General features: G+C 37.4%; 2 protein-coding genes across 3 annotated transcripts; one reads left to right on the top strand and one right to left on the bottom strand.

Moving 5' to 3' along the window:
• Positions 1-1,609: 1,609 nt before the first annotated feature.
• IRAK4 (interleukin 1 receptor associated kinase 4) lies at positions 1,610-14,915 on the bottom strand. Of its 2 annotated transcripts, XM_014871128.2 has the most exons (12): positions 14,845-14,915; positions 14,435-14,604; positions 13,250-13,395; positions 12,743-12,940; positions 11,842-12,002; positions 11,100-11,164; positions 10,744-10,858; positions 8,645-8,754; positions 5,685-5,868; positions 4,821-4,883; positions 3,150-3,308; positions 1,610-3,044 (listed from the first exon to the last, which is right to left on the bottom strand). In XM_014871128.2, exons 2-12 carry the CDS (start codon positions 14,593-14,595, stop codon positions 3,012-3,014), a joined length of 1,395 nt encoding a protein of 464 aa, XP_014726614.1. In that variant the 5' UTR covers positions 14,596-14,604; positions 14,845-14,915; the 3' UTR covers positions 1,610-3,011. The 2 variants fall into 2 exon arrangements, with proteins under 2 accessions (XP_014726614.1, XP_088021688.1); XM_088165562.1 differs by lacking the exon at positions 14,845-14,915 and having other exon boundaries at positions 14,435-14,733.
• Positions 14,916-15,134: 219 nt separating this feature from the next.
• On the top strand, positions 15,135-26,495 carry PUS7L (pseudouridine synthase 7 like). Its single transcript, XM_088165561.1, has 8 exons — positions 15,135-16,264; positions 16,923-17,082; positions 18,048-18,243; positions 19,932-20,030; positions 21,556-21,637; positions 22,964-23,241; positions 24,853-24,906; positions 25,481-26,495. Exons 1-8 carry the CDS (start codon positions 15,373-15,375, stop codon positions 25,802-25,804), a joined length of 2,085 nt encoding a protein of 694 aa, XP_088021687.1. The 5' UTR covers positions 15,135-15,372; the 3' UTR covers positions 25,805-26,495.
• The last annotated feature ends 23 nt before the right edge of the window (positions 26,496-26,518 follow it).

Below are 26,518 nucleotides of genomic sequence, written 5' to 3'. Positions count from 1 at the left end.
GAGCTGTAAGAGGAACAGGCATAAGGTAGGAGGAGGGAATAGGCTAGGCCTCTACCCATGAATATCAAAAGGAATTTTATTTGCCTTTTGGTCAGTGGGTGTTAAATAAACTCCCAGCTGGAACACCCAAATATAAAGATGAGGCATTTCCCATTTCAGTAATATGAATTGCTGTGTCTCATGTTGGCTCAGAAGGCAACTGGACAAACTGATCAAAAGAAAATTTATAATAGAGTCTTAGTAACTTAAGGAAGACTGTTCACCCTTTCCAAAATTACCGAGTTGCAGACTGTACAAAGCCATTGTATTCTAATGCAGTATCTCCAGATATGGATCCTGTTCTTGCTTTTGTTCCTCAGCAGCCCCTTCAGGCTTATCCCTGCCCAAGGGGTGTGCAGACACCTCTGCTCTGGCTCCTAACAGCCATTCTGTTACTCCTGCTGTAGCCAAGGGGAGAACTGTTGTCCTTCCTATGACATTCTCCTAAAAAGGCAATTTTCTTTGGCTCATTATCATCTGCTTTCATCTTGCTATTGCTTTCTAATTGTGGAATTGCAGTAAATCGCTCTTGCTATTTTTTATTCACCCATCCTTCCCTGGGTAACTAAATTGCTTTATGCTACAGTTCTTAGATCCTTAACATGCAGAAGGGTTGGTTCTTTCCCTGAGCATAGTGATCCTCTGTTGCCCTCCATGGCCCCATCCCTGCTGATAGGATGTAGGCCAGCCAGATTAGCCCTGTCTCTGCTCGATGTGGAGCTTTCTGCACACACCAGGAAATTGTACTGGATTTCTCTCAGCTCCAGTTCTATGAAACCACATCATCCCATTACAAATATGTTAAATGACTCAAGTTACTGATCTGTGTCCTAAAAAGTCTTATTACAGTAAATAACACAAAGAAGTATGTATTCTAGGATAATTTAATGTTTTTGCAGTGAACAAAAGAAACTAGTCAGCTACTCTTATCCCCATTAGTCTCTAAAGATGTCGACTTGACTTCATGAAGACCTCAAAAAAAAATTTGGGGTGGGAAAGGGCAGTTCCTTCTCTTTACCCCCTGCATATTTAAAAAAAAATAGTTGCCACATAAGTTAGCTAGTTTTACCTAGTTAACCCCTTATATTTTCATTCACTAGAGTTCAAAACTTTTGTTTTAAATTGTATGAAAGGATAGCTAACGTCAGTGAGGAAGGGAAAACTACTGCCAAAACCTCGCTGCTGAGAGCAGCGCTGCAAGTAATAATGATTTAGTATGACAGAGCAGGAACTCCTATGCTTGCAGCTGAGATTCTCCTCACACTGAAGAGTATCACAGTCGGTGTATGAACAAAAATGTTCTACCATACCAGAGGTGAACAGAGCTGACCAAGAAGTTGCTACAGCAAACACCCTTCTGGACAATATTATAAATGTATTCCAGCTCCAGGGAATAGTAAAAAGTAGATGTGATCTAATAAGAAACCTTCAGATAATAACTGGAGATGCTTAAAACTGAAGAATGGCTTCAGCAGATTTTATTCTAATTTAGCGTTATTGCAGCTTTTTTCTCCAGATTCAGAGCTGTACAGCTTTATTCCATGCAGTGAGATTTGACAGCAGAAAGAAGTAATAATGCAGAGTTTTTATTTATCTTAACACTTTTTTACAATTTATACTAAAAAGTTAGAAGTCATTAGGTAGATCCTTTTTTCTAAATTAAGCTAGCAGTTTGAAGAGGCAATAAAATGAATAATAGCCAGAAATCTAATGATATCATTACATTAGAAATCACATGCTTCCTCCAAGAAGATACATATTCTTGAAGGAAGTCACACATAATCACAGAATTTCAAATTTAACTGTAGGCCAGACTATGTTCCTATCCCTCAGCCATTAAGAAAGTTCATGAGGTGCAAAATGAGTTTATCTGAAAATAACATCTTTCATTTACAATGGTAATATGTTCATACTTGGTCCAAAGTATCTGGAATCTTACTAGTCACTTGCATTCCATTTTTAGTCTGCTTTGATCTGTCAATGTTTCTATTTTAAAAAGCTTTCCATTTATACTTTTAGAAGTGTATTTTTGTATTGAGTTACTATACATACATATGTGTATTAAAAATAGCTTAATTATTTGACTAAGTAAAATGCAGAATTCGTCTTCACATCATTATTCTGACCCCTTTAAGAAAACCAACCATCTGTATTTATAATCCATATGGAATCCTTTCCTAAAGTACTAAAGATACTGAATCTTCCTTCCTAGAATAGTCAAAGTAGCTAAGAGTCTTCCTGTGAATAAAAATTAAATGGTTTGTCATCATAGAGTTCACTATAAGAAAGCATTTGCAAGTGCAAATGCATCTGCACAGCAAGGTAAGTATTTTGCTCTGGAATCCTTGAAATGAAAAAACAACCTAGTAAATGTCTTGCAGTATTTATTTGACTAAAACTAACACCAAAAAGACCTTTTGATAATAATCACATTCACTAACAGTATCAGACCATTCACACTAATATGAACTTCTCAAGCTGAAATATTAAGTAGAAGCTTGTTTTAAATGGATAATACTATTGTCATTTCCCAAATAGACAACATTTATTACCATTATAGCTATTAAATGGTTTTGTCTTCAGTAGACAAAGGTCTAGTACACCTGATCAAGAAAGCAATTTGCAGAAAAAACATTCTTCCTAGTTACAGTCATATGCCTTTGTAGCAGACGTACTAGATATTTGAAAATAAAAACAATCAAATAGATTATAATATGCAAATGCATTTTAAAAGCTGCAGGACAAGATGATATACCAGAACTGCAATTTGTTAACACAAGAAAGATTTTTCTCATGTTAAGGGCCCAGTGACTAAGGCTATGTGAAAGAGCTGCTGACAGGCCAACAGCTCACCTTACATGTGTCCAGACAGTTCTGGAAAGCAGAACCACTGATAGTGTTGCACTAAATACTAACTACTGGCACTGGTGTCTCCATTACAGAAACGTTGATGTATCAGAAGAAACACGTTATCAAGTTTTTATCTCTTGGAGCTGTTGTTGGATCTGGAAGAGAACAGACAAATATAATTGATTGATACTATAACCATAGGCAGGGAACACACACACACGCTCATTGAAAATAAGCCTTTTTTCTGAAAGACTACATACCATCTTAATGTCTGGCCTTCTCGTCTTTTTGTCATTCAGACACCGTTCAGCAATTGAATACATTTTATGAATTGAAGGTACATCCCAGTCACTCATCTTTTCATCAACATAATCCTCAATATTTGCTTCTTCATCCTCAATTTCATCTTTTATATTTAACTACAAGAAAATTTGAACCAATAAGCAGATAACATAAGTATCTGAACAGCATGTGAGAGTGTAAACTATAAATTTTTATTAATTTCTTATTTTTATTCTCTATAATTTTAATTACCACAACATCATAAAACTAACTTCTTTAAGCTGTATCATACAGATTTAACTGTCCCAATTTCTTATATTGTTTCTTTGGCAAGAGAAGAGGCACAATCAACAAAGTATCCTAATAACCCACAATTATGCAAGCTTAAGTTGGTATAATTTTTTAATCACTTTATAAAGCCTGTAAACCAATGTCTGTCTGTAAACTAAACTTCTGGCTTCAGTCTCAGTGGCTGCAGCTGGAAATTTCTAGTCAGAAATCAAATTTTAAATCTCACTGGTTTGAGTCCAAAAGTCCTCGGTTCCAACACACTTGAAGCATAAATGAATAAATAAGAGGCAAGAGTAGAGGCAGATCTTCTGCCTTCCACTATGAGTCAGTCTGAAATTGCTAACATTCAACTACCTCAAAATTTTCCTTTCAAGCTAAGAATGCCATTATGGTCTGATCATTCTCTTTGTGGTACCAAAAGTAAATTACAAAGGTAAACTGTACCAGTCATGTTCCTTATTTGATTCTATCTCTGAAAAAGCCCACTTTAAAAAACCTGAGTTCTTCAAGGTGTTTACAAGCTCCACATGATAATTATTCTGCTACCCCAGCAGTCACAGCTTGGAAGGACAAAAAAAAAAAAAAAAACAACTATTAATACCACACTGCTATTCCTAAAGATTTGGAAGAAAGTGCTTTATACTGTTCTAAACAGTATGGAACAGACTCAGTCAAGACCTCAATGCTATTTCATACTTAATGAATAAATTAGTCAATGTAAAAAGTATTCCAGGAAAACCTTGGATTAAGTAGTTCAGAACTTAGTTTTAAGATATGTGAAAAGCTAAATTATGAAGAGTCTTGTAAGGTTTTTAATTCAACAGGGTGAGTTCTGAGACATTAGTTTCCTAATTAGTAGAGTGAATTATTAACTGAATAGTAAAGAAAATTCAACCCACCTCTCCTCTGCAAAAATGCCCTTACATTTCAAATTTCACTAAAGTTAAAAGCATAAGGTACTTGCAAGTTGCTAGTAAAGTTGAAGAAGATGAAAATTGATACAGAACAATAAAAAAATTAAGACGCATTAACAGTTCAGAATGTTTCAGGGGATGAGGAATTATCAGGGTATCTGGGAGTATGAATAGAGTACAATGATGTTATAACAAGGAGTACCAAAACAAAGAATTCCACTATCAGATTGGAAGATGATGACCTTGAGGGCTGAACAAATCCACCAGCCAAGAGATAAAAGTTTCAGCCTCACGTCTAAGACAAATATTGACAAAAAAGCTCCTTTTCACAACTACATATTTTGATGACTAATTTGATTGTCTCAGAACCTGTTAATTGATTGTGATTTCATATAAAGTGATCCTGGAGCAGTGGGAGGGAAGAAGCAAGCATAAAGAACATACCAGCAACTGTGGCTCCCGGTTTTCATCTACTGGAGGAAGACCCGTTATTATTTCTAGTAAGACCTAGGAGGAAGAAAAAATCAGAAAAGAAAATGAAGCACAGAATAACCCTTAGAATATGTATGATTTGCAAAAAGGAGCATGACCTCCAGCCTGTCAACAAATACTCTCAAGATCTGTGTTTGTCCAAAGATTTCCTATACAATTCATTATTTTTGTTCCTGCCTTTATTTTCATTAACTGTTATTAGCAGTGTGGCTTACAAATTTCAACACAAGTTACTCTCACCTACATGGTGTTCCTTCATAGCAAGACTGAAGGATTTCCAAACTATTCAGACATAGTGTTGGGCCTACCTTCTCATGAAACTAAATGCTTCGAAGGAAGTGGTCAATAGTGAGTAGCATCTTGGATCTATTCAGAATGGTTACATTTTTCTTCCAAATATTAAGCTCATGTCTTTTTTGTACTTAGCTCTAAGGCAAATCCAACATGGACATTGTGGTTTTGGTGCTGAATACAGTAAAACACAGTAATTTTGGACCATTTTCTTAAATTTTCTTTTTCAGCCTGAGTTACACTTTCGTGCAATACCATGCAAGCAAAAAACAATGTTTCACACCACTTCAAACTACACTTAGCTAGAACTTGGAATATTATTTTACTCTGGTCTTTCAAATAGCAAATCAACATATTCAAACGATTTTAACACAGTCAAAGTTTTGAAACACTATTTTAAGAAAATGTCTATTGGGAAAAAGAAAAATTATAGACCAGAGTAATAATTTAATTTCAGATACTCTTGATTTTGTGTGCTTTTATCTTACAAAAGAAGTCATATACTGCTTCCCACATTCTACTTACTACTCCAAAACTGAAGATATCCGATTTAGGTGTTATCTCTCCTCTCAGTGCTTCAGGTGCCATATATGCTGCTGTTCCAACAATTCTTTCAGTCATGATTGTCTTTGTGAATGTTACAGATGCTCTTGCAAGGCCAAAGTCAGAAATTTTGGGTACATATGTATCAGTTAATAAAATATTTGCACTGGTGGAGAGGGGAGGGAGAGGAAAAAAACAAAAAAGAAGAAAGAATTTCACAAACAGTACAGTAAATAGGTTTTATGACAGACTAATAATTCTTTAGTAACAAAATGTAAACTGCTATTTTGACTAAAAAGGCAAAACACACAAAAAAATACCCCTAGACACTCCCCCTACCCCCAAACCTTAGAAATACACAACTTTCTTATAAGAGACCAATTATGTTACATTTATAGTTTGGCTTTAAGAGGGACAATAGAGAATACTTAGCTCTGATCAACTTCTTCTGGACCACAGTTTACTTATTATAGTCTAAATCTCTGCTCAGAACTAATAAGAGCAGGTTTTATACCTATTATCTAATACTATGTCAACCATGACAAATTAATATGCCAAATGAATAAGAATACTCTTATTCTTGGCTTGAAAGGAAACCAGAAAACTTATTACTGCTAGAATACTGTATGTGCTGTGTTTTCTCTTGACCTCTGGCTTTTACTTTCTTCTTAAAAAAAGCAACCCAACTCAACAATGAGGATCATATCTCAAAGTCCTTAACACTTTCATCAAATACTCAGTGGGATGAATTACAGCAAAAATCTACTGGGTTTTAAGCTTGAACCACTTAGAACCATTTTAAAATATAATATTTATGAAATCCTCATTTTCTGATCCCTTTCACGGAACTGTAAGAAAGCCACATAGCCTGATACAATACACAACACTTACTAGAAAGTTAGTTTTCTAAATTCTTCTTGTTTATCAAACCTGAACAAAGTTAACATAGCTGTAAGTTACATGGATCATTTGATTTTAGAACTGCTGTAAATAATGCTAGATGTATGACCACAAAAGGCCAAACACCTGTCAAGGCATCATCCACCAACTGGTCTCCTGGTTAATGCTAAATTTCTTTAAAAAAGGGAGAATAAGATCACAACTTCATAAATCTCAGCTTCTTATCAACTTGAGTCAAGTCCAAAGAGTGGTCTTTTGCTGGGTACACCACAAAGGGCAGAAATGCAAGTTTTACTGCAACTTTCAAGCTTTGAAAGAGAACTGAACTATTTCCTGGGCATAACCAATCCACAAAACTATGAACTGTGAGAACACCCATTAATGTCCCCTCTAGCCTAGAGAAGCTGTTCTAGTGCCTGTGTGTTCATGAATGGTCTCTACATGTCACAGCAAAATGAAGACTGAAGTTAATCTTCTTAGACGTCTCTTCATCTAAGTGTTATCTCGGAGTGGCAGCACTATTAATAGTACCAATCAAATCTATTTAACTATTCACACAAAGTGCAAAATGTTATCCAAACAAAAAAAAAAAAACCCAAACCCAATTCTCTAATATGATCAACTCACAGCAATTATAAGGGTAGAGGCAGTGTAAGGTAAAGAAGTGCATCCCTTCCAGTCATTATACTTCTCCAGAGGCTTAAGCAGGGAAAAAAGAAGAAACAAACTGTCAAAGCAGCAAGCACATACATGAGGGAGCTGAAGCAAAAGCTTGCTCCCCAAAAGCTGAAAGGTCACAAAACTGAAGTTGCCTGTATTTAGCAGTAGCAAGAAGCCAGAAAGCTACTGAAACATTCAACTACAACACCCAATTGGTCAGTTGCTCCTTCTTAACCCTCAGAAGGAGTAAGGCATTTGGGGCTTTTCTTCAAAGATTTGGGCTGCTTTTTAAAAAAACTAATACAGTAAACTGTAGCAGGAAAGCGAAACAAACAACAACAAAAACACCAGAAAAAGCCAACCAAACTCTACAACAAGCCCCTCACCTATTCCGAGTTCTGGAATCTATAGAAAAAAACTCTGGTATAACAAACAATGAACATTCATTATCATTGAAGAACCCTGAACTTCATGAACCTGATTGAAATAATTATACTGTATTCATAAAAATGAGGAGTAAATCAAAGGAGACATTCTGAAGAAGTGTTCTAGGAAAAGGAAAAAAAAAAAAAGGTGTGATTTTATCTGAAAAATTCCCTATTTAAAAATTAACTGTTCTTCAACAGCAGTTGTTAAAGAACAGAACTTTTTGTCTTCTCATGGCACTCAAATAATTATTTGAAAGTAACAGGTTATGATACAAATTACAATTTACATATTACATTTATAACACAAATTACAATTACAATGCAAAATCTCACAGCTGGAAAGCTATCCAGAAGCTGAAGGAGCTGGCAGAAAAGGAGCCTCAAGGAAGACCTTACAGCTCTCTATAATTGTCCGACAGGAGGCTGGAGCCAGATGGGAGTCAGTCTCCTTTCCCAAGCAGCAAGCAATAGGACACGAGGAAATGGCCTCAATTTGTGCCACAGCAGGTTTAAATTAGGTGTTAGGAAAAATTTCTTCACCGAGTGAAGCAGTGAAAGAGGCTGCCCAGGAAACTGGTGGAGTCACCAGTCCTGGAGGTATTTAAAAGACATGCAGATGTGGCCACCTGGGGACATGGGGGACATGGTTTAGCCGTGGACATGGCAGTGCTGGGTTTACGGTTGGACTTGATGATCTTAAAGGTCTTTTCCACCCTAAGCAATTCTATGGTTCTAGCCCCATAATTATCTTTAGAAGTCTGTATTGGTCACATCCTTGTGGCACAGACAAGATTGTGGAGATAGATATCACTTGCAGAAGACTGTGCTCTTGACTGAAGTAATGTTTTTTGCAGTTTGTTCTCTCTACAATTACTTTAACAGGGTAAATATGAAAAAGAAAAAAAGAAAAATGACAAAGTTAAAATGCAGCCAGCAATAGTCTGCTGCTTTTACCTTTTGATATCTCTGTGAATATGATTATTTTCATGCAAAAAGTTGATGCCATTTGCTGTACCTTGAACAATTTTACACCTCATATTCCAAGGAATTGGTGGAGTTTCATCCTTGATTAAGAAGAGAGAAAGGCAAGTAAAAATCTGAAAAATATATATATGCTCACATAATCCAAAACAAGCATACAAATCCCCACAACCCAAAAGTGACTTCTTGGTATGTTTTTTTGTTTTCAAGTAGATTATTAAAAACACTATCAGCATACATTTCTTATTGACTTGGGCAGAAATACACGCCTTTGTCACATTACATTATTTCCCTGCATTTTGCCTTAGATTAAGTTGCCAGTTGCAAAACATGTTCTTGGTTTGACTCTGACCCTCCAAGGCCGGCTGCTCTGCAGAGATCTATCTGCATCTCCCACTTCATACTGGCACTGATACCAGAGCCTTCAATCTGAAGGAAATAATTCAAAGCAATCCACGGCTTTTACTAACAACAAGAAGTCAATCTTCCAGTATTTCTGGATTTCTTGAGAGTTTAGCTTTATTCATTATACTAACTAGACCTTAGAAGTAAGGACACCTACATTTCAAAACCAGTTCTTAATCTTGTCAGTGGCCAAGGGAAGTGGATTACAGTATCTCACCAATCTCACCATTGTACCACCTCCCTTGCCTGCTCAACATCCATGACATGAAGATGACACAAGCAAGAGTTCGTGCATCAAACACATCCAGTGCAGTCAAAAAATTATCAGCAAGAACATATACTCAAGTAAGTAGATTACTCACCTGTCTGATCTTATTAGAAAAAGATTCTTTCTAATTTATAGATACTGATTTAGATTCCTTGATTTATGTAATAAATTTGTCTCTTCCTTGTAAAGGAATCAGTTATTTCTCCTTTAGCTTTCAATTATCCCCAATCTTTTAAGCTCACTTGGTGATAATGGCCCGTTACATGGATGAACATTTTCATATACATCCTTGTTAAGCACTCCTCACTTCTCCAGATAAACTTGCACTGTCCTTATGTAAGACTTAGTCTCTCTTCTGCACTGATACAGTTAGAAAAACAAAATAACTGCACATGTAGCAGTGTACGGAAGCAAATGAATCAATCTAAACTGAGACAGCAGTGCTAACAGAGAAACTAACTTTCCCCAAGCACTGCTACTCATTCTCATCATAGCACCACTTCTTTCCCACTGGAGAAGTATTTGTGCAGCCCTTAAAAGAAATGTCTCCGGGTGAAAATTAAATTTTTTTTCACCAAGTATTATTTTCTTAGCCTGATCAGTTCCCTAATCAAGATTTTTCTCCAACTAATAGATGCTTGAACCAGTACAACCAGAGAACCAGTGTGAAAAAAAAAAGCAAGCCCAACATTTTAGGTCTGGGGAGATGGGTGGTTGCAAGTGGCACCAATTTAAAATGTTCACCAGATTACAACCTCAGAAGCTGCAATTGCTTAGTGTTAAGCAGATTTTTTGAACACCTTCAACAAATTAAGACAGACATGAATCTACTACCTTAAGTCTTGCGTACTACTGTCCTTGATACACAGAGTTGCCTCACCAAACCAAATCAACTTATTATTTACTTAAGGCCAAGGCTAGAAGATACACCATTTGATTAAATCAGAAACATTTACACAAAATTTTTAAAAATTAAATTCACATTTTTTAGGTACTTCAGAAAGAGATAAGCGGACTTTGAGCATTGTATTATAGCCGCTATCGTGAGGACAATGAACAAAGATCAATTTCACATTGCAGAATCTCAGGAGCCAGCAGAGAACACGCCAACATCAGAACTGGCAACAAGACTGTAGCACCCTCTGCACTGCCTCATACGGCATAGTCCAAACTTCTGTGATGCTTCAGGTACCAGTACATGACATTGTATTGTCAGCCTGATTTGACTTTAATCTATCTAAAATGTTTGTGTAAAATCTTACTGGAAGAGTAGTTTTTATAAGAACACAGGAAGAAAGTAGTAAAACATCATTTGGCCATCACAGTTCAGTTCCAGTTGAAAGGCATTCCACAGATGCATATACATTGGCAATAGGAAGCTAAAAAAGATTTCACTCACCAGACAAGCAAGTCTGTCAAGCAATGAACCATTGGGCATATATTCATACACCAGACATGGCTGAGCACCATCACTTGAGAAACCAAGTAATTCTACTAAATTTTCATGCTGACACCTATAGCAGAAAAAAAATCTCCATTCACATGTGTTCTGAACGACTCTCAACATCTGAGGAAAACACAAGGCAGTGGGAACTTGATTCCCAGTGACTTTTTTCACCTCTACTGCACAAAGCCAGGTTTGTGTGGTGATGCTTTAAAACAAACAAAATGTGACTGTGCTGTAGAAGAAACATTTTCAGTTAACATGCAAATAGTTATGTTAGAAAGACAAAAATTGTATAACAATGTACTCACTTTGCCATTATGTTTATTTCTTGCTCAAACTGCTGTTTCAAGTCCTGAACACTAACATCGACCATCTACAAAAAGAAGTATTTGACATCAACATCATTGGTTCATAATAAAGTGCATAGCTGTTCATTTGAAAAAATTAAAAGAGAATTGTAAGCCTTTCTTAGTTAACTTTTCACAATGCACCTTCATCTCAGTTAAAAAATAAACTATCAGAACATGACTTTCAATTCCTTGGAACACTGTATAACTGGATAAATTGACCTAGTTTCAGCAGTCAACAACTTACTCCATTCACTGCAGTTACCCCCTAATAGCACCTAATTACAAAATTCAATTATTCACACAAAACAATGGTTGTGAAGACTAAAATTCTGTGGCAATACCTATTTAGCTTGAGAATCTCAGCCATCCTAATCTGAAATGGAAACCTCCTTAGGACCCCTTCTCTTCTGGCACTTCTTGAGGGTGAGGGGAAAACAACTGGGGGAACACTGCTCTTACCAACAACTTGCTTAGCCCCTTAAAGGAGAGCTACAGAGAAGGCAAGAATTAGCTCCTGTGACTGTGCTGACTCACAACACTGATGGGAATAAGGACAAATTTTTTAATACAACTAATGTGTAAAATAGTGACAACACTTTTTGAAATGTATCATTCAACACTTGTCACAATAAACAAGATAAAAAAGTCTATCCTATAAAGTATACAGTCATTAAAATGAAAAATTCCCAGGACAACTCACAGCAATGAGCTTCTTGACAGCCACGTTTTTGCCATTGATGTAGCCTTTGAACACAATGCCAAAGCCACCTTCTCCCAGTTTATTACCTCCAGCTGATTCTGGTCGGGCATCAAAATTATTTGTAATGTTTTCCAAGTCATGAAACAAAAAATTTTGGAAATCTGAAAGACATTGACATTTAGCACAAAACTGTTTTCACTTAAGGAACAAGGTTTTCTGTTTCAGTTCTCTTAAAACAAAAACTTGCTACTACACAAAATCTGACACAGTGGAGCCCTACTTCCAGCTCTGTGATGAAGATAGGAGAAAAACAAAAAGACGGTAGATTAACATATATAATTACTTATGAATAATTTTCTTCACAACTAGTACTGTAGCATGCATCTGATTGTGTTTTTGATTCATACTTGTAATACAGGTAGTAGAAATTAAACGTGTAGCAGATGACAGAGAGAGCCACACTGCCTTATATACAAAAAATACACCAGGGTTACATCATGTTTCTGGCAGCAACCTAAAAGTGGACCTTTAGGAAGGAACAGACCAACCACACACTTTCCTAAAATGCCTTCTTTAGTCATCTTTTCTCCAGCATTCTTAGTCATTTCTGACAGACAAAATCCAGTTTTAAAGCATAAGATGCTGAACAGTCTATAAAATAAGTATTGGAAAAGGGCAACAGGATCATGTGCGGCAAAAAAGAAACTGCAATTTAATTAACAGTTAAGTTTTCCCTCATAGTAGGTGACTTATTGGCAAGATGCACGATGCTGTTTCCCACAGATCCACCATGACAGGAACAGAGTCATCACTCTCATGCACAGTTATGATTTATTTCACATGGGGTGAAGGACAGATCAACAAAAAAATAGTACTGAATTCTACCAAAATAAATATCTACCTGTGTTACTGGACTGTGAGCGGCTGTTTTCTTCACTTGCATAGTAAGAATCTGAATGCTGCTTCTCAGGACTCTGAGCTAAAACAGGCTTTACAGATGCCACTTCTTTTTCCTGTACAGGTAGTTGTTTCTCATGTATAGGCAAGGTTTCCTGTGAAGAAAGAGGTAATGTAACTTCTTGTGGCATCCTTACAGCTTCTGAAAAGGGAATTTAGAAAAAGTGTTAACTACATTAGGAACCAGAGAATAAGTAATATTAATGCTAGTATTTTTGAGAATTAGGAGACACATAAGTATCACCCGGTTATATTTTGCCACCATGTGTAAACTTCAGCACTTTCATTGAAACTCTTATTTAAATTGTTATTACGAGTGATAGAAAGTGGAAAATATATTCGCTTTGGGTTATTTTAACCTAATACTTTCTGATTTTCACGTGTGTGTGAAGCTCTCTAGCATCTTGGAAAACTGAGAACACAGTACAAAATGTAAAAGAGTAATAGCTACCTGGAAGCAAAAGGCTTGCTGGTGCTAGGAACTGATTCCTAATCAGCAGATCCACAAGATCAGCAACTGTACAGTTTGTGGTTCCCCAGTCATAAAGCAATTCACAGGTGGGGCTCTTTCCCATTTGCACAAATGCCTCAAATCTCCTTAAAAAGTAAATTAGACCAATATTAAAAGAAAAGAAAATATTACCTCAAGAAGCATGAAGGGAAAGAGACTAAAGGCAAACGACAAAAAAAAATCCACATTGAAAAAAATCTGAAGACACTGCAAAAATCACAAATCTTCTGAAAACACAACAAAAAAAAAGCTAAACACATTTAAAATCGGGGGGGAAACATGCAAAATATAGGAAAAACTATGGGAAATACATATATACATGGCTTCAGCTGTTTGTCTAGGATCCATAATATATTGGCACCTTAGGCTAACAGAGAATGTCAGTAGAGACAGAGAGTAAGCCAGACCCAGATCAAATGGCAGAAATAATTTGCAAATGTTTTGCATCCATTCAGCATTCACACTCCATTTTGAATATTTTGAGATGGGCATTAAGAAGAAAATGAGATCTAGTATTCTGACTGATTTAATACTACTACTGAAAGGAAAACAAAGATTTAATACTACCATTACCAGAAAAGACTGGAAACCCACGATGATATATACAGCATCTAAAAATCTTAGTCTTTAAAAATGCTTCAACAAGGATTCAACAAGCTCTTAAAGAAAAGAGGTGCTCATAAAATATTGAGTATTACTTCTCAAGTAGACTTGTTAGTTTTAGGCCTCGGGCTCCCCACATTTGTTGGACATTTCCTTGAAAACAGTGAATTAGGAGTTACAGTCCAGCTGTCCCTTGGGCACAGTAACATCAATGTCTACTAGCCTTTAGAGAACAGAAAGTTATGCAGCCCATGCTGTATTGCTAAAAATGCTTATGTCTGTAGCTCTAATTAATCCTAATTTCTTTAGTCAATTTTCTGAGGCTTGCTTAAAAACTGAGCTGCAGAGCAATTACAAGTAATTACCTTACATTCCCTAAGGAAACGGAACTGTAAGACGCAAGTGCCGACCGGCGCACAAAGTGCAGCAAGTTACAGTAACGGGATGGAAAACGGGATTAACAAAGTTTTTATATCAATTGGGTAATACACGAGTTCACATTACGGGACTTTTATGTAGGACCTTATATGCACTTGGCTGTATCTGCTTTCACCGGATGGGTTGGTTATATCCACCGCAAGTTTCTTCCACCCTTCCTGCGGGTCGATGAACTCTGCCAGCCGCCTCACGAGCCCGTAGCTCAGGCAGCGGACGTACGTGGAATCTGTCACGCGTTCGCCCATCCTCCGCGCCTGCTGGGACACAGGGTTACCCGTGCGGTTCGCCGGGAAGCGGCCGCCCAGCGAGGCGCTACAGCCGCCCCCGCCTTCACGGTGCCGACAGCCGCCTCCGGCCCGGCGGGGGCACCCCTTGCCCACCATTCCCGGCTGCAGCTGGCAGCGGGCACCACCCAGAGTTCCCTCACGCCTCGCCGCCGCCTCCGAGCCGCGATCCCCCCCGGGCAGCGCGCCCCACTGCCCATCGGGCGTTACCTGTGAGCCGCTTCCCCTCCACCCTCAAAGCTTTCCCTTTAAGGGGGCGGAGCCCAGCCCCCGATGCCACTGACGTCACCCGCGCGGTGAGGACACAGCGCAAGCGCTCTCCCACCTGGCCCTCCCATAGGCGGCCGAAAGAGGCTCCGCCCCCGGCACACCCCATGTCCGGCCGCGAGGAGGGGAGCTCGTTTCCTCTTTGTGTTTCCCCCTGGCCCTGGGGGGCTTGGTAACGTCCTTGGGCGCCTTTGATGGAGCGGAGGAGGCCGTGGCGCCCCCTGGTGGTGGCTTCCGGGGGCGCGGGCGCGGGCTCCGGCTTCTCCGTGTCTGTTCCTGCCTCGCTCTCTGCCTCGCTCCCTGCCTGCATCCATCTATCCTTCCACCCACCCATCCATCCCTGCCTACCTGCCTGCCAGCCTCCCTCCCCGCCCTTTTTTGGAGCAGTTGATTCTATTCCGCCCCCTCCTTTTTCCTCCCCGCCCGCTGCAGGCGCGGCGGGCCTGGCCGGGAGCAGGGCAGGCCGCGGCCATGCTGCCATCCTTCAGTTACCTGACCGAGCACACCGGCTTCCGCGGCACTATCAAAAACTCTCCCAGCGACTTCGTAGTGACAGAGCTCGAGGTTCCCGACCTCGGGGACACCCGGGCTGAATTGCTCCAGAAGACCAGCGAAGCGCCGCCGGCACAGAGCAGCCCGTGCCCGCGGGAGCCCAAGAAGCGGAGGACGGAGCCCCCCGGGCCGGGCGACCCCGGGTGTCCCCGGGATGCTGCGCCCGGGCCCCCGGGGCGCGGCCCAAGCCGAGCGAGAGGCGGCTGTGCTGCATCCCCTGGAAAAAGTGAACGTGAGGGAGATCCCGAGCTGCAGTCCGGCCTCGGGGAACCCCCTGTGTTGGAGTCGTTACTTGGCAAGCCCGTGAGCGAACTGCTCCACAAATTTGCCTGTGATCTGAAGGATGCGTGGGGCTTGGAGAACAGCGCCGATGCTGGCACTTGGGAGTTCTCGCTAGGACCTAGGCTGGACAGGAAAATTCGAGCTGATTTGCACAGTGCTGTTAGGCAGAAATTCCCATTTCTAGTCACTGTTACAAAAGACAATGAAATGATTGTAAAAGGAAATCCTGATTACAGGGAACTTTGCCAATTAGTGACTGAAAAGGAAACAAGTGATTTCTTTAAATTTTTAGATGCAAAGCTAGAAAATTCTACATTTTCCTTTCAGCCCGATGGAAACAAAGAGCACAGAAAAATAGTTCACCACTTTATCAATAGAAAGTTTGGAAAGCTTTTAGAAACAAAATCTTTTACTGTGAAAGATCTCAATGATCAGCCAAATATGTCAATAATGGTACGGTTTCGAGAAAAATGTTGGTCCAGAAAAAGGTCTGCTGGTGGTTTTCAGGAGAAGCAAGATGTTTATACAGGTAAATACTACATTTTTAGTGAAGGTGGCATGTATAAGGTGTTCTGTAGAAAGACTGAAACTCAGGATCATTTTTATATGATACATAGGCCTGGTCGACCCCTTGTTTATGTTGAAATAAATCATTATCAATGCAGTGGTGTTACTTCCCTGGAGAATGAAATGGAGGAACCAAGTTACTGCAGCAATTTGACATAAACTGCTCACTGATAATGGTTACAGTTCTTTTGATTGTAGCCACTAAATCTTAGTTAGAATTCCCAGGGTGATAGCTTTCCCTTGAAATTAATTGTGGGATATTAGGTGCATCTAGATACTGAACAAGTTAGTAAGGTCAAATTTTACTTATGATCTCATTCTCTAAAGCAGTTTCTGATATGATGTTTCCTGCAATATACCCATGCATGTCTGTTGCATTTTATGAGGTACTATTTTTAAAGGCATCAGGGTTTTTTAGGTGGTCTGAGTTTTGTGTATTGTTTTTATTTTTTCCTTCTGTGCTGTAAAAGTCCATTTGCTTTAGTTTTGTAGGGCAGGAGGACAGTTTCTTTGCAGTTTCCATGCTCTTACAGTTTGAGGGGAAGAACCTGCCCATCTGTCATGCCAAAACACTGAAAGGTAAAGATAAGTTCCTAATGATTCTGAGATGATTGTTTCAGCTTTCACCCTTCAGAAAGAAAACCTAGAGACACTAGAAGCAATCGGCTTGTTGGCAACTGAACTTGGTGTTCTTCCTTCGGACTTCAGTTACACTGGCATCAAAGATAAGAAGGCTATAACTATGCAGCCTATGGTTGTGAAGAAGGTGACTCCTGAGAGGTACTTAGAATCTGGATACAAGCACTTTAGCACCTAGTTTTTGGTGTTAATAAGTATCAACACGATACGGATCTCTTGAAATGTTCTTACTGATCTATCTTCCCCTTGCCTTTATAGAGCACAGTGGAAATGGATTTAATCTTTTGTGGCTTTAGGAAATATGCAACTTAGCACTCATGTCAATGGTAAAACTTCACTACAAACTGGACTGTAAGACCAACTGTCCAAGAGCTAATTAGCAAAACTTTGTGTTAGTGTTTAAATGATGGAGAAAAATAGGTAAATGCATCCACACAGCAGGAGAAATAATTTTTTTATAAATAAACAGTTTATGAAGTTATTAAAATATTACTTAGAATTCAAGCTCTTACGCTAAAATTTGCCTTTAATTTGAATGACTCTTACTTACACATGAGAACAAAGAGGTTGAGTGGGTATTTTAAGGGGTAAGTATTTGAACTGTCACCTGTGTTTCCAATTATAAGCATGTGCGAGCATACCCAGAGAATCAGTGCACCAAATTTGTTTTGGTTAAGGCTGACCAAGAAAGAGCTGTTGTGTTTTGGAGTCTGCTGGAGCACATTACCTTTTCTTTTCCTTTCTCTTTAATGAAAAACAGGTTTTGAGGAGTGAAGAGTAAAAAAAACTACTAGTTTTTCAATTAAAAAAATTTAAAATTAATTGCAGTTACTCTGAGAAAGTTCAATGAATTGCTTCATTTCAGAATCTGTCAATATAATAAAAATGCCAATGATGCAAACATTTTAAAAGTATTTCTGGATTATAACTAAATTTCAAGATTTCTATCTCTGCATTTTATTTGATTTTATTATAGTAATTTTTTACAAACTGTCTTATTTCTTAAAGTGTTTTTTATATCAGTGCAAAGGTGAAAAAGACATTCATTACAAGTTATATAGATTTAGTAGAGGATAGTTCATAATTTTTCCTAATTATTTATTCAGGTTGAAAGAAATTGGAAACAAAATGGAAAAAAAGGGTATGAAAATATACAACATCCGTCCAGCATACCAGCACCTCAGACTTGGTCAGCTGAAGGGCAATCACTTTGACATAATTGTGAGAGATCTCCAACTCCACAGTCATGACTCTTCTGCAGATTTGAAGGAGAGAATATCTGAAGCAATGGAAAGCGTTGAGGTAAGAAAGGCTCATGGTTGCTGATAATGAACAGTTTTAATTCTTTGCTTCTATAAATAAAGTACTTTTAAGGAAAATGCTTGTAATAGCAAAATAATGGCAATATTTCCCAAGTTTGGTGCTTTTTGCTTTTATGTTTTTCCTGCATTACTTAGGGAATCTTGGGTAAAATTTCCTTCCCAGAAGAGATTGCAAGTAAATCGATTCTGTGTTACAGACTGGAGACCCCAGGGTGGTGCAGCAAAAGACGTAGGGAATTCAGTAACAAATGAGTATGGATATAAGAGCCATTGCTGTACAGAGCTGAGGCCAGCCAAAGTGCTGGGTCTCACTGTAGCAGATGCAGGGAGAAGCAATGTCCTTACACATCCATACAATGTGTATGTGATACCTGTATATACACACACTTGCTCAGTGCACATGACAGCTGGTTGCTTTTTTTGGCCATGTGAGGAACATGCATGGTTGGCTTGGATGAAAACCTTTAATGGTATGAACATAGGTGGAATGTCCATCTCTGAGAAAGAAGATTCCCCTGAAATGCAGTGGATGTTAATTCTGTTTTCCTTAGTCCCTAAAGGAATCTCCCATCATCAGACATTCTTAAACCACTAAGAAAAATAAAATCAAATAATTGAAGGGAAAGACCGTAGATGTTTTATATAGTATTGATTTTCTTGTCCTATCTTTCGAAGCAATAACTATAATATAAATTGCTTTAAGAAGATTAATCCAGGAATAGTCTGGAATGAAAACTACCCAGTGTACAAATGCAAAATATAGTGCATATATTTTGGAAATTAATTTTATTATTGAGAGAAGCATTCAGCTGGCACTATAATGCTTTCTTCACTCCATCTGACTTGTTTTTATTTTGATTTTTGGAAAATGAACACAAATTCCTATGATTGTGTGTCTTGCTTTATTAGATTTGCTTTACTGGTCAGGAGATGAATGACAAAGCAGGATATGTATTAATCCAAAAGATGCATTTTTCATCTTCTGTGAAAGCAAAATTGTGTATAGGTCCTATAGGTGTCCAAAGCAAGATCATAAAATTTGAACCTAATAACCATTTGAAAAACAAAAATATATTTTTTGTTTGTCTACTCCATGTATACTTACTATTTTCTAGAAAAGGATGTTCTCTTTGGGTCACATAAGTGTGATTTTACTTCTCACATGTGACCTAGAACTCATCAGGAGATTTAAAATCCGAATTAGCAGAAGTGTTCACTTTTGACCTTTATATTGCAATAATAACAGAAATTATCTCATGTGAAAAAGATTAGTGTTTTTAAGGAAAAATGTCCAGTGGTTACTGTTCACTGGCTGTGCTGCATTTGCTTGAGTAGACTTTCCATAATCTGATACATTTAAAAAGCTTAATTACTTTGACTTGACCTATAGTTGTAATTATAAGAATTAACTATATAGAAATAATTTTGTTTCATTTACCTGGGATCTTTTTAATGATGTGAAGACAATGGTAGAACTTGATACGGTGTCTTTTTAGTGCCAAAATATTGTAATGAAGTATGAGTTTTGCATTTGTTTCCTGTAACTTCTGATTCTGGTTTTATGCATTTTGGATGTAAATGTAGATGTATGTGTGTTGTATGCCTGGTCTTATTAATCATACCCAGTACTTTCATGCATGTAAACATATTTATTCTTTCTCATTCTAGACAAAAGGTTTTGTGAATTACTATGGACCTCAGCGATTTGGACAAGGACAAATTGTTCAGACAGATCAAATAGGATTGGCTTTACTGAATGAAAAAATGGTATTTCCATTTGAGTAATTGAGTACTTACTGTAAAGGGAATGTCATATTACTGTTGCAGTAGCTAGAACTGGAGTGAACTTCTCAGTGAACAATTTCATTTATGAGATAAATCAATCTGTATGCTGGAAGCAATTGCTAGATCAGTTTTGATACCAACATAAGCATGAGGATATTAATACTGAAACAAAAAACTTTTTTTTGAACAGCAAGTGAAGCTTTGAATAGTTCTGGGTGATAGTTCTGTCTGTGATTGGAATGTGATTGGGATTGTCATCATGCCACTTGGCAGGAAAGTGGTTGCATTCCATATAGGATTTGAACACTGAAAAGAAGCAGTCTTCATACAGTGTTTATTCATGGTCCTGATCACCTCGGAACTGTAGCTTCTTTAGTCTGCTGGGGGGTCTGTTTACCTCTTAAAAAAATGTCACATAAGTTCCTAAGAAAGGTTTTGCATTTTTAATACTGCAGTAATTTATCTGCTATAAAGAAGAGATTGCTGCTTTCCATTATTCCTTGACCGCTTTCCCAAACTCTTAGTTCTGAGCTTATTAAGTGATAGTGAATACGATAAGAGTAATGTACTTTTCAGTGTATGTAGTATAGTGTTTGGCACACATAAAAGACTAATCAGATATTACAAGGCCAAAAGGATACTTGAGTATCCTTTTCTTCTATTCTTGTTTTGATTCTGAGAAAAATCAGGAAAATTTATCTTTCAAATGCAAGAATCAAGATTTGAGGGCAGCCCATGAAAGTTACTGTTGATGTATCTGACATCAAGCAGCAGTTGTACCAGGTGCCAATCCCTGAGGAGTAATAATTTAAATCCTTAGTCTTAACTTAGTTACTTTAATTTAAAATAGGTAGGAACTACTGTTTATATTAAAAATGTGCCGGTATGTGCTTGCAAAGTCCAATACAGAGAAGGACAGGAGCCAGGTGTCACAAATTGGTAGAAATGCTAGCAAATTGAGCAGCTCCTCTGATATTACAAGTAGCAGAGATTACTGTAGGGTTTTCCTTGCCACAGTATCATCTAACCTAATACAGCTAAGTATTAAAAGACAAAATAAAAGTAGTTGTCCCTCTGTATGAGAGTGTGGAAAGCGTTTAGTCTAAATTTTGCATGAAGCACGCAGGATGGAAGGAAGGAGCCTTCCTGTTCAGGATAGAATGATGACAATTTCAAATGGAGGAGTTTGAACTGGATGACCAAGAAAGTGACTGGTTTCTCACAAAGCTTTGAAAATTGTTTTATGTTTTCTGGATGACTAAACCCTCTTTTTAATCTGAGAAGGGACACAAGACATTGTTCTGTGGTTCATGGAATCTTCTGTGAAAGCGAGAATTTAACTTTGACAATAAAGAATTGATTCAATTTTGACAGCTTGCAGAATATGTTAAGACAGAATTGGATGCATGATTACCTGTTTAGCTAGTAAACAGGTAACTGTTTTTAAGAGCTTTTTTTAAACTGTTTTTAACTGGTTTTTTAACTGAAAAAAAATTATTCTTTTAAGGTGAAAGCTGTGAAATTATTTTTCACACCCGAAGATACTGATGATCCTGTAAACAATGCAAAAAGATACTTTCTTCAAACTGGTATGTCCATTTAAATTATCCATATATTTATGCAGAGTTGGTATTGTGGGGTAATAACATGTTGCTGCACAGGAAGATACTTTTTATTTTCCTACTGCTTTATGCCACTTATACTGCATTCTGTGAAACTTTATAGAGTTGCACATTTAAAAATTAAGCGAGGATGAGGCCCTAAATATGCAAAATAGTGGAAAATTAATATACTTCAGCTGCATGAAAATATAGAAGCAAACGCTGTATATCATAATGCTGGAAGAGACTAAGATTTATCAGAAGGGAGTTCTGACCTCCTTCCATCTGTCTGCTTTTGTGTCAAGAACTTCTTCTCCCTAGTAAGGGGAGTATACTGGAATGTGGCACCCGACTCATACTCAGTACTTAACACATCTAATTTCTTTCTTGAACTAAAATCAACAAAGTATGTCAAAGGCAGGAGTGTGCTGAGTGTTCTGTTTGCCATACTTATTGGTTTTATCATTCAGCTGAACTTTCTCACCAATTTGAAGTTGCTCTCAAATTCAAATGTATTTTTCTTTTCAAATATTCCACATCTATTAGCCTGCTTCTCACTGTAGATTGGCATACCAACTATGATATGTAGCTACAGAAGACAAAGATATGTTTGGTTTCTCAAAAAAATATAAGATGAATGATTCTGTTTTGTACACGGCTTTATGATGCATGGAAAAATATTGATATGGACCCTGAAAGCAGCTGCTGGCCTCTTCCTGAAAGCAGATGTAGAAGTCTGTGCATAAGGCATTGTCAGGTAATCATTTGTAATATGAAAAAAAACCCACAAAATTTTAAATATATAGCAATGATATAATGTAGTAAAAATCTGATTAAATGCATTTTCATCTTGATTAAGGGTCAGACTTCCCTGAAGCCAATGTAATTTTTGCCTTTAAAATAAAAATATGTTTTTTACCTGCTGTGAAATACATCTGAAATGGTGAGAAATAGAGATTTAGTGTTCTTTTATAGCTTGATTTTTACTTTCAGTTACCTGGTTCAAAAAAAACCCTTTGGGTGATAAAGTAAGTTTCTAAAAAAAAAGAAATTGTTCAAACTAGGCTGAATTAACTGAATGATAGCTGGTTTCATCTATACTGTATGAGACAGAATAAAATTCATGGGTCTGTGTTGATAAGCATACACGATGAAATTTGTCTAACATGACACATTGAAGGAAAGGAAATAATCAAAGCATGGAGACATTAGACTGACACCTTTTTTCCCTATTTGATTATTTTATCTTTTTAAATATCAGGTAATACTTGAATAATCTGGGATTAATGACATGGTTATTTTTGTTTATATCAGAAGATGCAAAGGGCACACTTGTGATGCTGCCAGAATTTAAAGTAAGAGAGAAGATGTTGCTACGAGCTTTAAATCGCTATGGTGTAAATCATGAAGGCTGTACCAAAGGATGGCTCAACATTCCTCACTCCTTGCGCATATTCTATGTTCATGCTTATTGCAGTAAAATCTGGAATGAAGCAGCATCATACAGGCTGAAGACTTATGGCTCAAAAGTGGTCAAGGGTGATCTTATCTTCTTGGAAGAAAATGATGAAAGCGTTTCCCTGAATGACAAGGTGAGTCTTCTTGTTAAGTAGTTCTTGTAAAAAGTAAACAACAGCAACAGTAAACCCTGAACAGCTAAATACACTTGAATGCATAAGTAGACATACTCTAATGATTTTATTTTGGTTCATTCATTGAAATATTTAATATTTGTGACAAAGTTAAAAAACATGATATAGGATTTTTTTTTTGTTTCACCATAAATAGACCTACAAGCTAGACATATAATTAGCAGCTTTAATCTGTTTTGGCTGTTCATTTTATTCGAGTGAGAGGAAGGAACAGAAGGTCGGAAATTATACATGTGAAAATTCAGTCTCCATGGTACCTAATGCTCTTCTTAGGATCTGACTGGGAAGAATTTCGGAGTGTGCCCGTGTTACCAGTCAGTGTAGATCTGAGTCTTGCTTTCCACATCTGACCTTTCCTATATACAATGCTGAGTGTGAGTCCAGGGTGAAAGGTAGCCTCAGGCTGAACTGATAATCTCGTTGCAGCTACAGAGGCAAAACATGTTTAGCACAATTTCATTGATACTGGGTCTAAACTGGTAGCAACTGTTCAAAAATTGCAGCAGTCTTCTTGGTAAAGTAGTAAAGGACAAGAGAGTGCTTCTGTTTGCCCATAGCTCAGCCTGGGAGCTGTGCATGGAGCCATAGATGAGCCTGTGAGTAGAATCTGGCAGTGGGGTGTCTGGTCCCAGCTTTTGACATGCTGAAGTCCATTCTGAAGTGCTCTCTTCTTTTAGGCATACCTTATTGTGAAGACAGTTACCAAGTAGGAAGTGGTAGGACAAAAGGAAATAGCCTCAAGTTGTGCTAGAAAAATTTAGATTGTATATTAGAAAATATTCTTCACCAGAATGGTTATCAAGCTCTGGAACAGGCTGCACAGAGAAGTGGTTGAGAGAGATACGTAATGAGGGTTTAGTGGTGGACTTGGCAATGTTAAGTTTGCAGCTGGACTCAGCCTTTTCCAACCTAGATGATTCTGTGATTCTGTCTTTCTTCTGATCAGATCAGTCATAAACTGTACAGTGTTTTACTAGAGAACAAACAGGTGTGTGCAGAGGCAGAATGCAATTAATTTATTTTGGGTGAACATCTTAGAAATTTGAAGGCAAGAGCATTTGAAAGGTTACCTTCAGTCCCTATGGAGTGGCTTGTGTTTCAAATGTGATTTTTTCTTTACCATCATTTTCGAGAGTGAATGTTAATGAAACAATTAGATCAAATAAAACTAAAAGCAAATGTATTAAATTCAGTGTTGAGTTACTGAATTTTATGTCGATATAGTCCTTCTTAATATGAAACATTTTTCTTTGTATTTTTACATTTGCTGATGTAGCACAAGATGGCATTGACTTTGGTGACTTCAGACTCAAAGAATAATAGTGGTTGCTAGCATCAGTAAATGTTTAATGCCATCTACCAGTGAACTGGTTAATTTAAATTAAGCATATCTTAAGATTTTTTCATACCTGAGTTTATTGCCCCTGCAGTAGTCAAATAACCTTAATATTCTTTGCAAGTTTGTGAGTACAGTGCATAATTCCTAAAATAAAGCTTATGTTTTTACTTTTTAAAAGGTTGATGTGTTTTTCTTCTTAAATGTCTTGTCAGGTTCATGTAGTCACTGCTTCAGAAGAATCAGCTAACAAATACTCTATATACCAAGTAAGTCTGTGTGAAAAATTCTGGGTTGTTGATCTTTCTATTAGATTAAAATGTTTTGTTTTAAATAATGTGATTAATTTAACTGGTGCAGTCTTTGTCCCTCCCAGAGTGCTCATTGAAGAAAACACATGTGAACTTATTTCCACTCGCATAACAAACTTACTTGGCAATGGAAATAAGTACAGTGTCATTTGCAGTATGGAAAAATTTATCCTGAAGCTGACACTTCAGGAAAGATTTCAGGAAAGTTAACTGGGAAAAACTTTCAAAAGCAGTTGGCATTCTAATTTTTTGAAGGTTTCAGACTGTAGTTACGAAGTCTTGCATGGCAACTGAATATATGGCAACTGGATGTCTTTACTGCTGTATACCTCTTTGTTTTAGGAATGATGCATTGATTATTTTTTCTGCACTCAATGTACCTGCCATGCACAGTTTCATTTCACAAGAGAATCTGATGGCTTACTGTTTCAGGCCCCAAAACACAAGGTTTAAACACATTTTAAATGATCACATTTATTTAAAGGGAAATGAGTGAGCATTACCTCAAATATATTTGTTTTTTTCTTTGAAGGTGGTTCTTCCAATGGTAGGACATAGTATCAAGTATCCCAGTAATAAAGTTGGACAATGGTACCATGAAAGACTTTCTAAGGATGAGCTGGAGTTGTGCAAATTCAGAGTGTCTCCGTTACAGCTGAATATACCTGGATGCTACAGACTCATTTTGAAAAATGTTCAGAATCTCTCATATTTTTTGGAAAGTAGTGAAAAAGAGATCAAAATTGAGGACAACCATCTGAATGATTTAAAAGTCTCTCTTCATATATCGTTTGACCTTGATCCTTCATGTTATGCAACAGTCTGTCTGAGAGAAATAATGAAATGTGATTTTTAAGATTCCACTTAATGAAAGATTGCAAGAATATTGTACAATGTTGGTACTTTACATGTAGTACCAATAACATTAGGGAGAATAACGGGTTCAAGTAATGAATAGGAAATATTGTACGTTGAGATTGATACATATAAGGAAAAACATTACCAAAATGTTTGGAATATTTCAAAATCATTCCAAACTAAATGCATTGAATGCATGGGAGTAAAACTTACACCAGGCAGGTCAAACAGAACTTAAAGAAATCTTGGGCAGCCAGCATGAATTTCCTGTTTGCATAGACATCTGGATTGCAAAGTTAAGTCCTGAAAAAGTATTTGCACCAAACAAATTAATCTTGTAATTCATAGTATTTTTTAAAAGTGTTTTATACTAAATGCTATTCAAGCAATAATGTTATAGATTTACAGTTAGATTTCTAACTGAAAAGTTGTTGTACTGAAGTTTCCTAAATATCTTATGTTTCATCGTGTTCAGGTACTTAATGTTAAAAGGTAAAAGTCCCGAGTCAACAGTGACAAGTTGTTGGTTGCTTTATCAGACATTTGATGAATGTCCCAAATTAAGTTAATGCTGACAATTTCAGGATTCAGTAGTGCATAGCTGGGAGTGCCTATTTCAGTAATCTCTTCAAGATCAGGCAAGTACTTGATATCACTAAAAAATTTATAATAAAACCAAAACTATATAACATTGTTTACAAGATGCAGACTC

The sequence above is a fragment of the Sturnus vulgaris genome, chromosome 5, assembly GCF_052056855.1.
Source record: "Sturnus vulgaris isolate bStuVul1 chromosome 5, bStuVul1.hap1, whole genome shotgun sequence".
In the NCBI taxonomy this organism is placed as follows: Eukaryota; Metazoa; Chordata; class Aves; order Passeriformes; family Sturnidae; genus Sturnus; species Sturnus vulgaris.
This window is presented reverse-complemented; position numbering and strand designations above follow the sequence as displayed.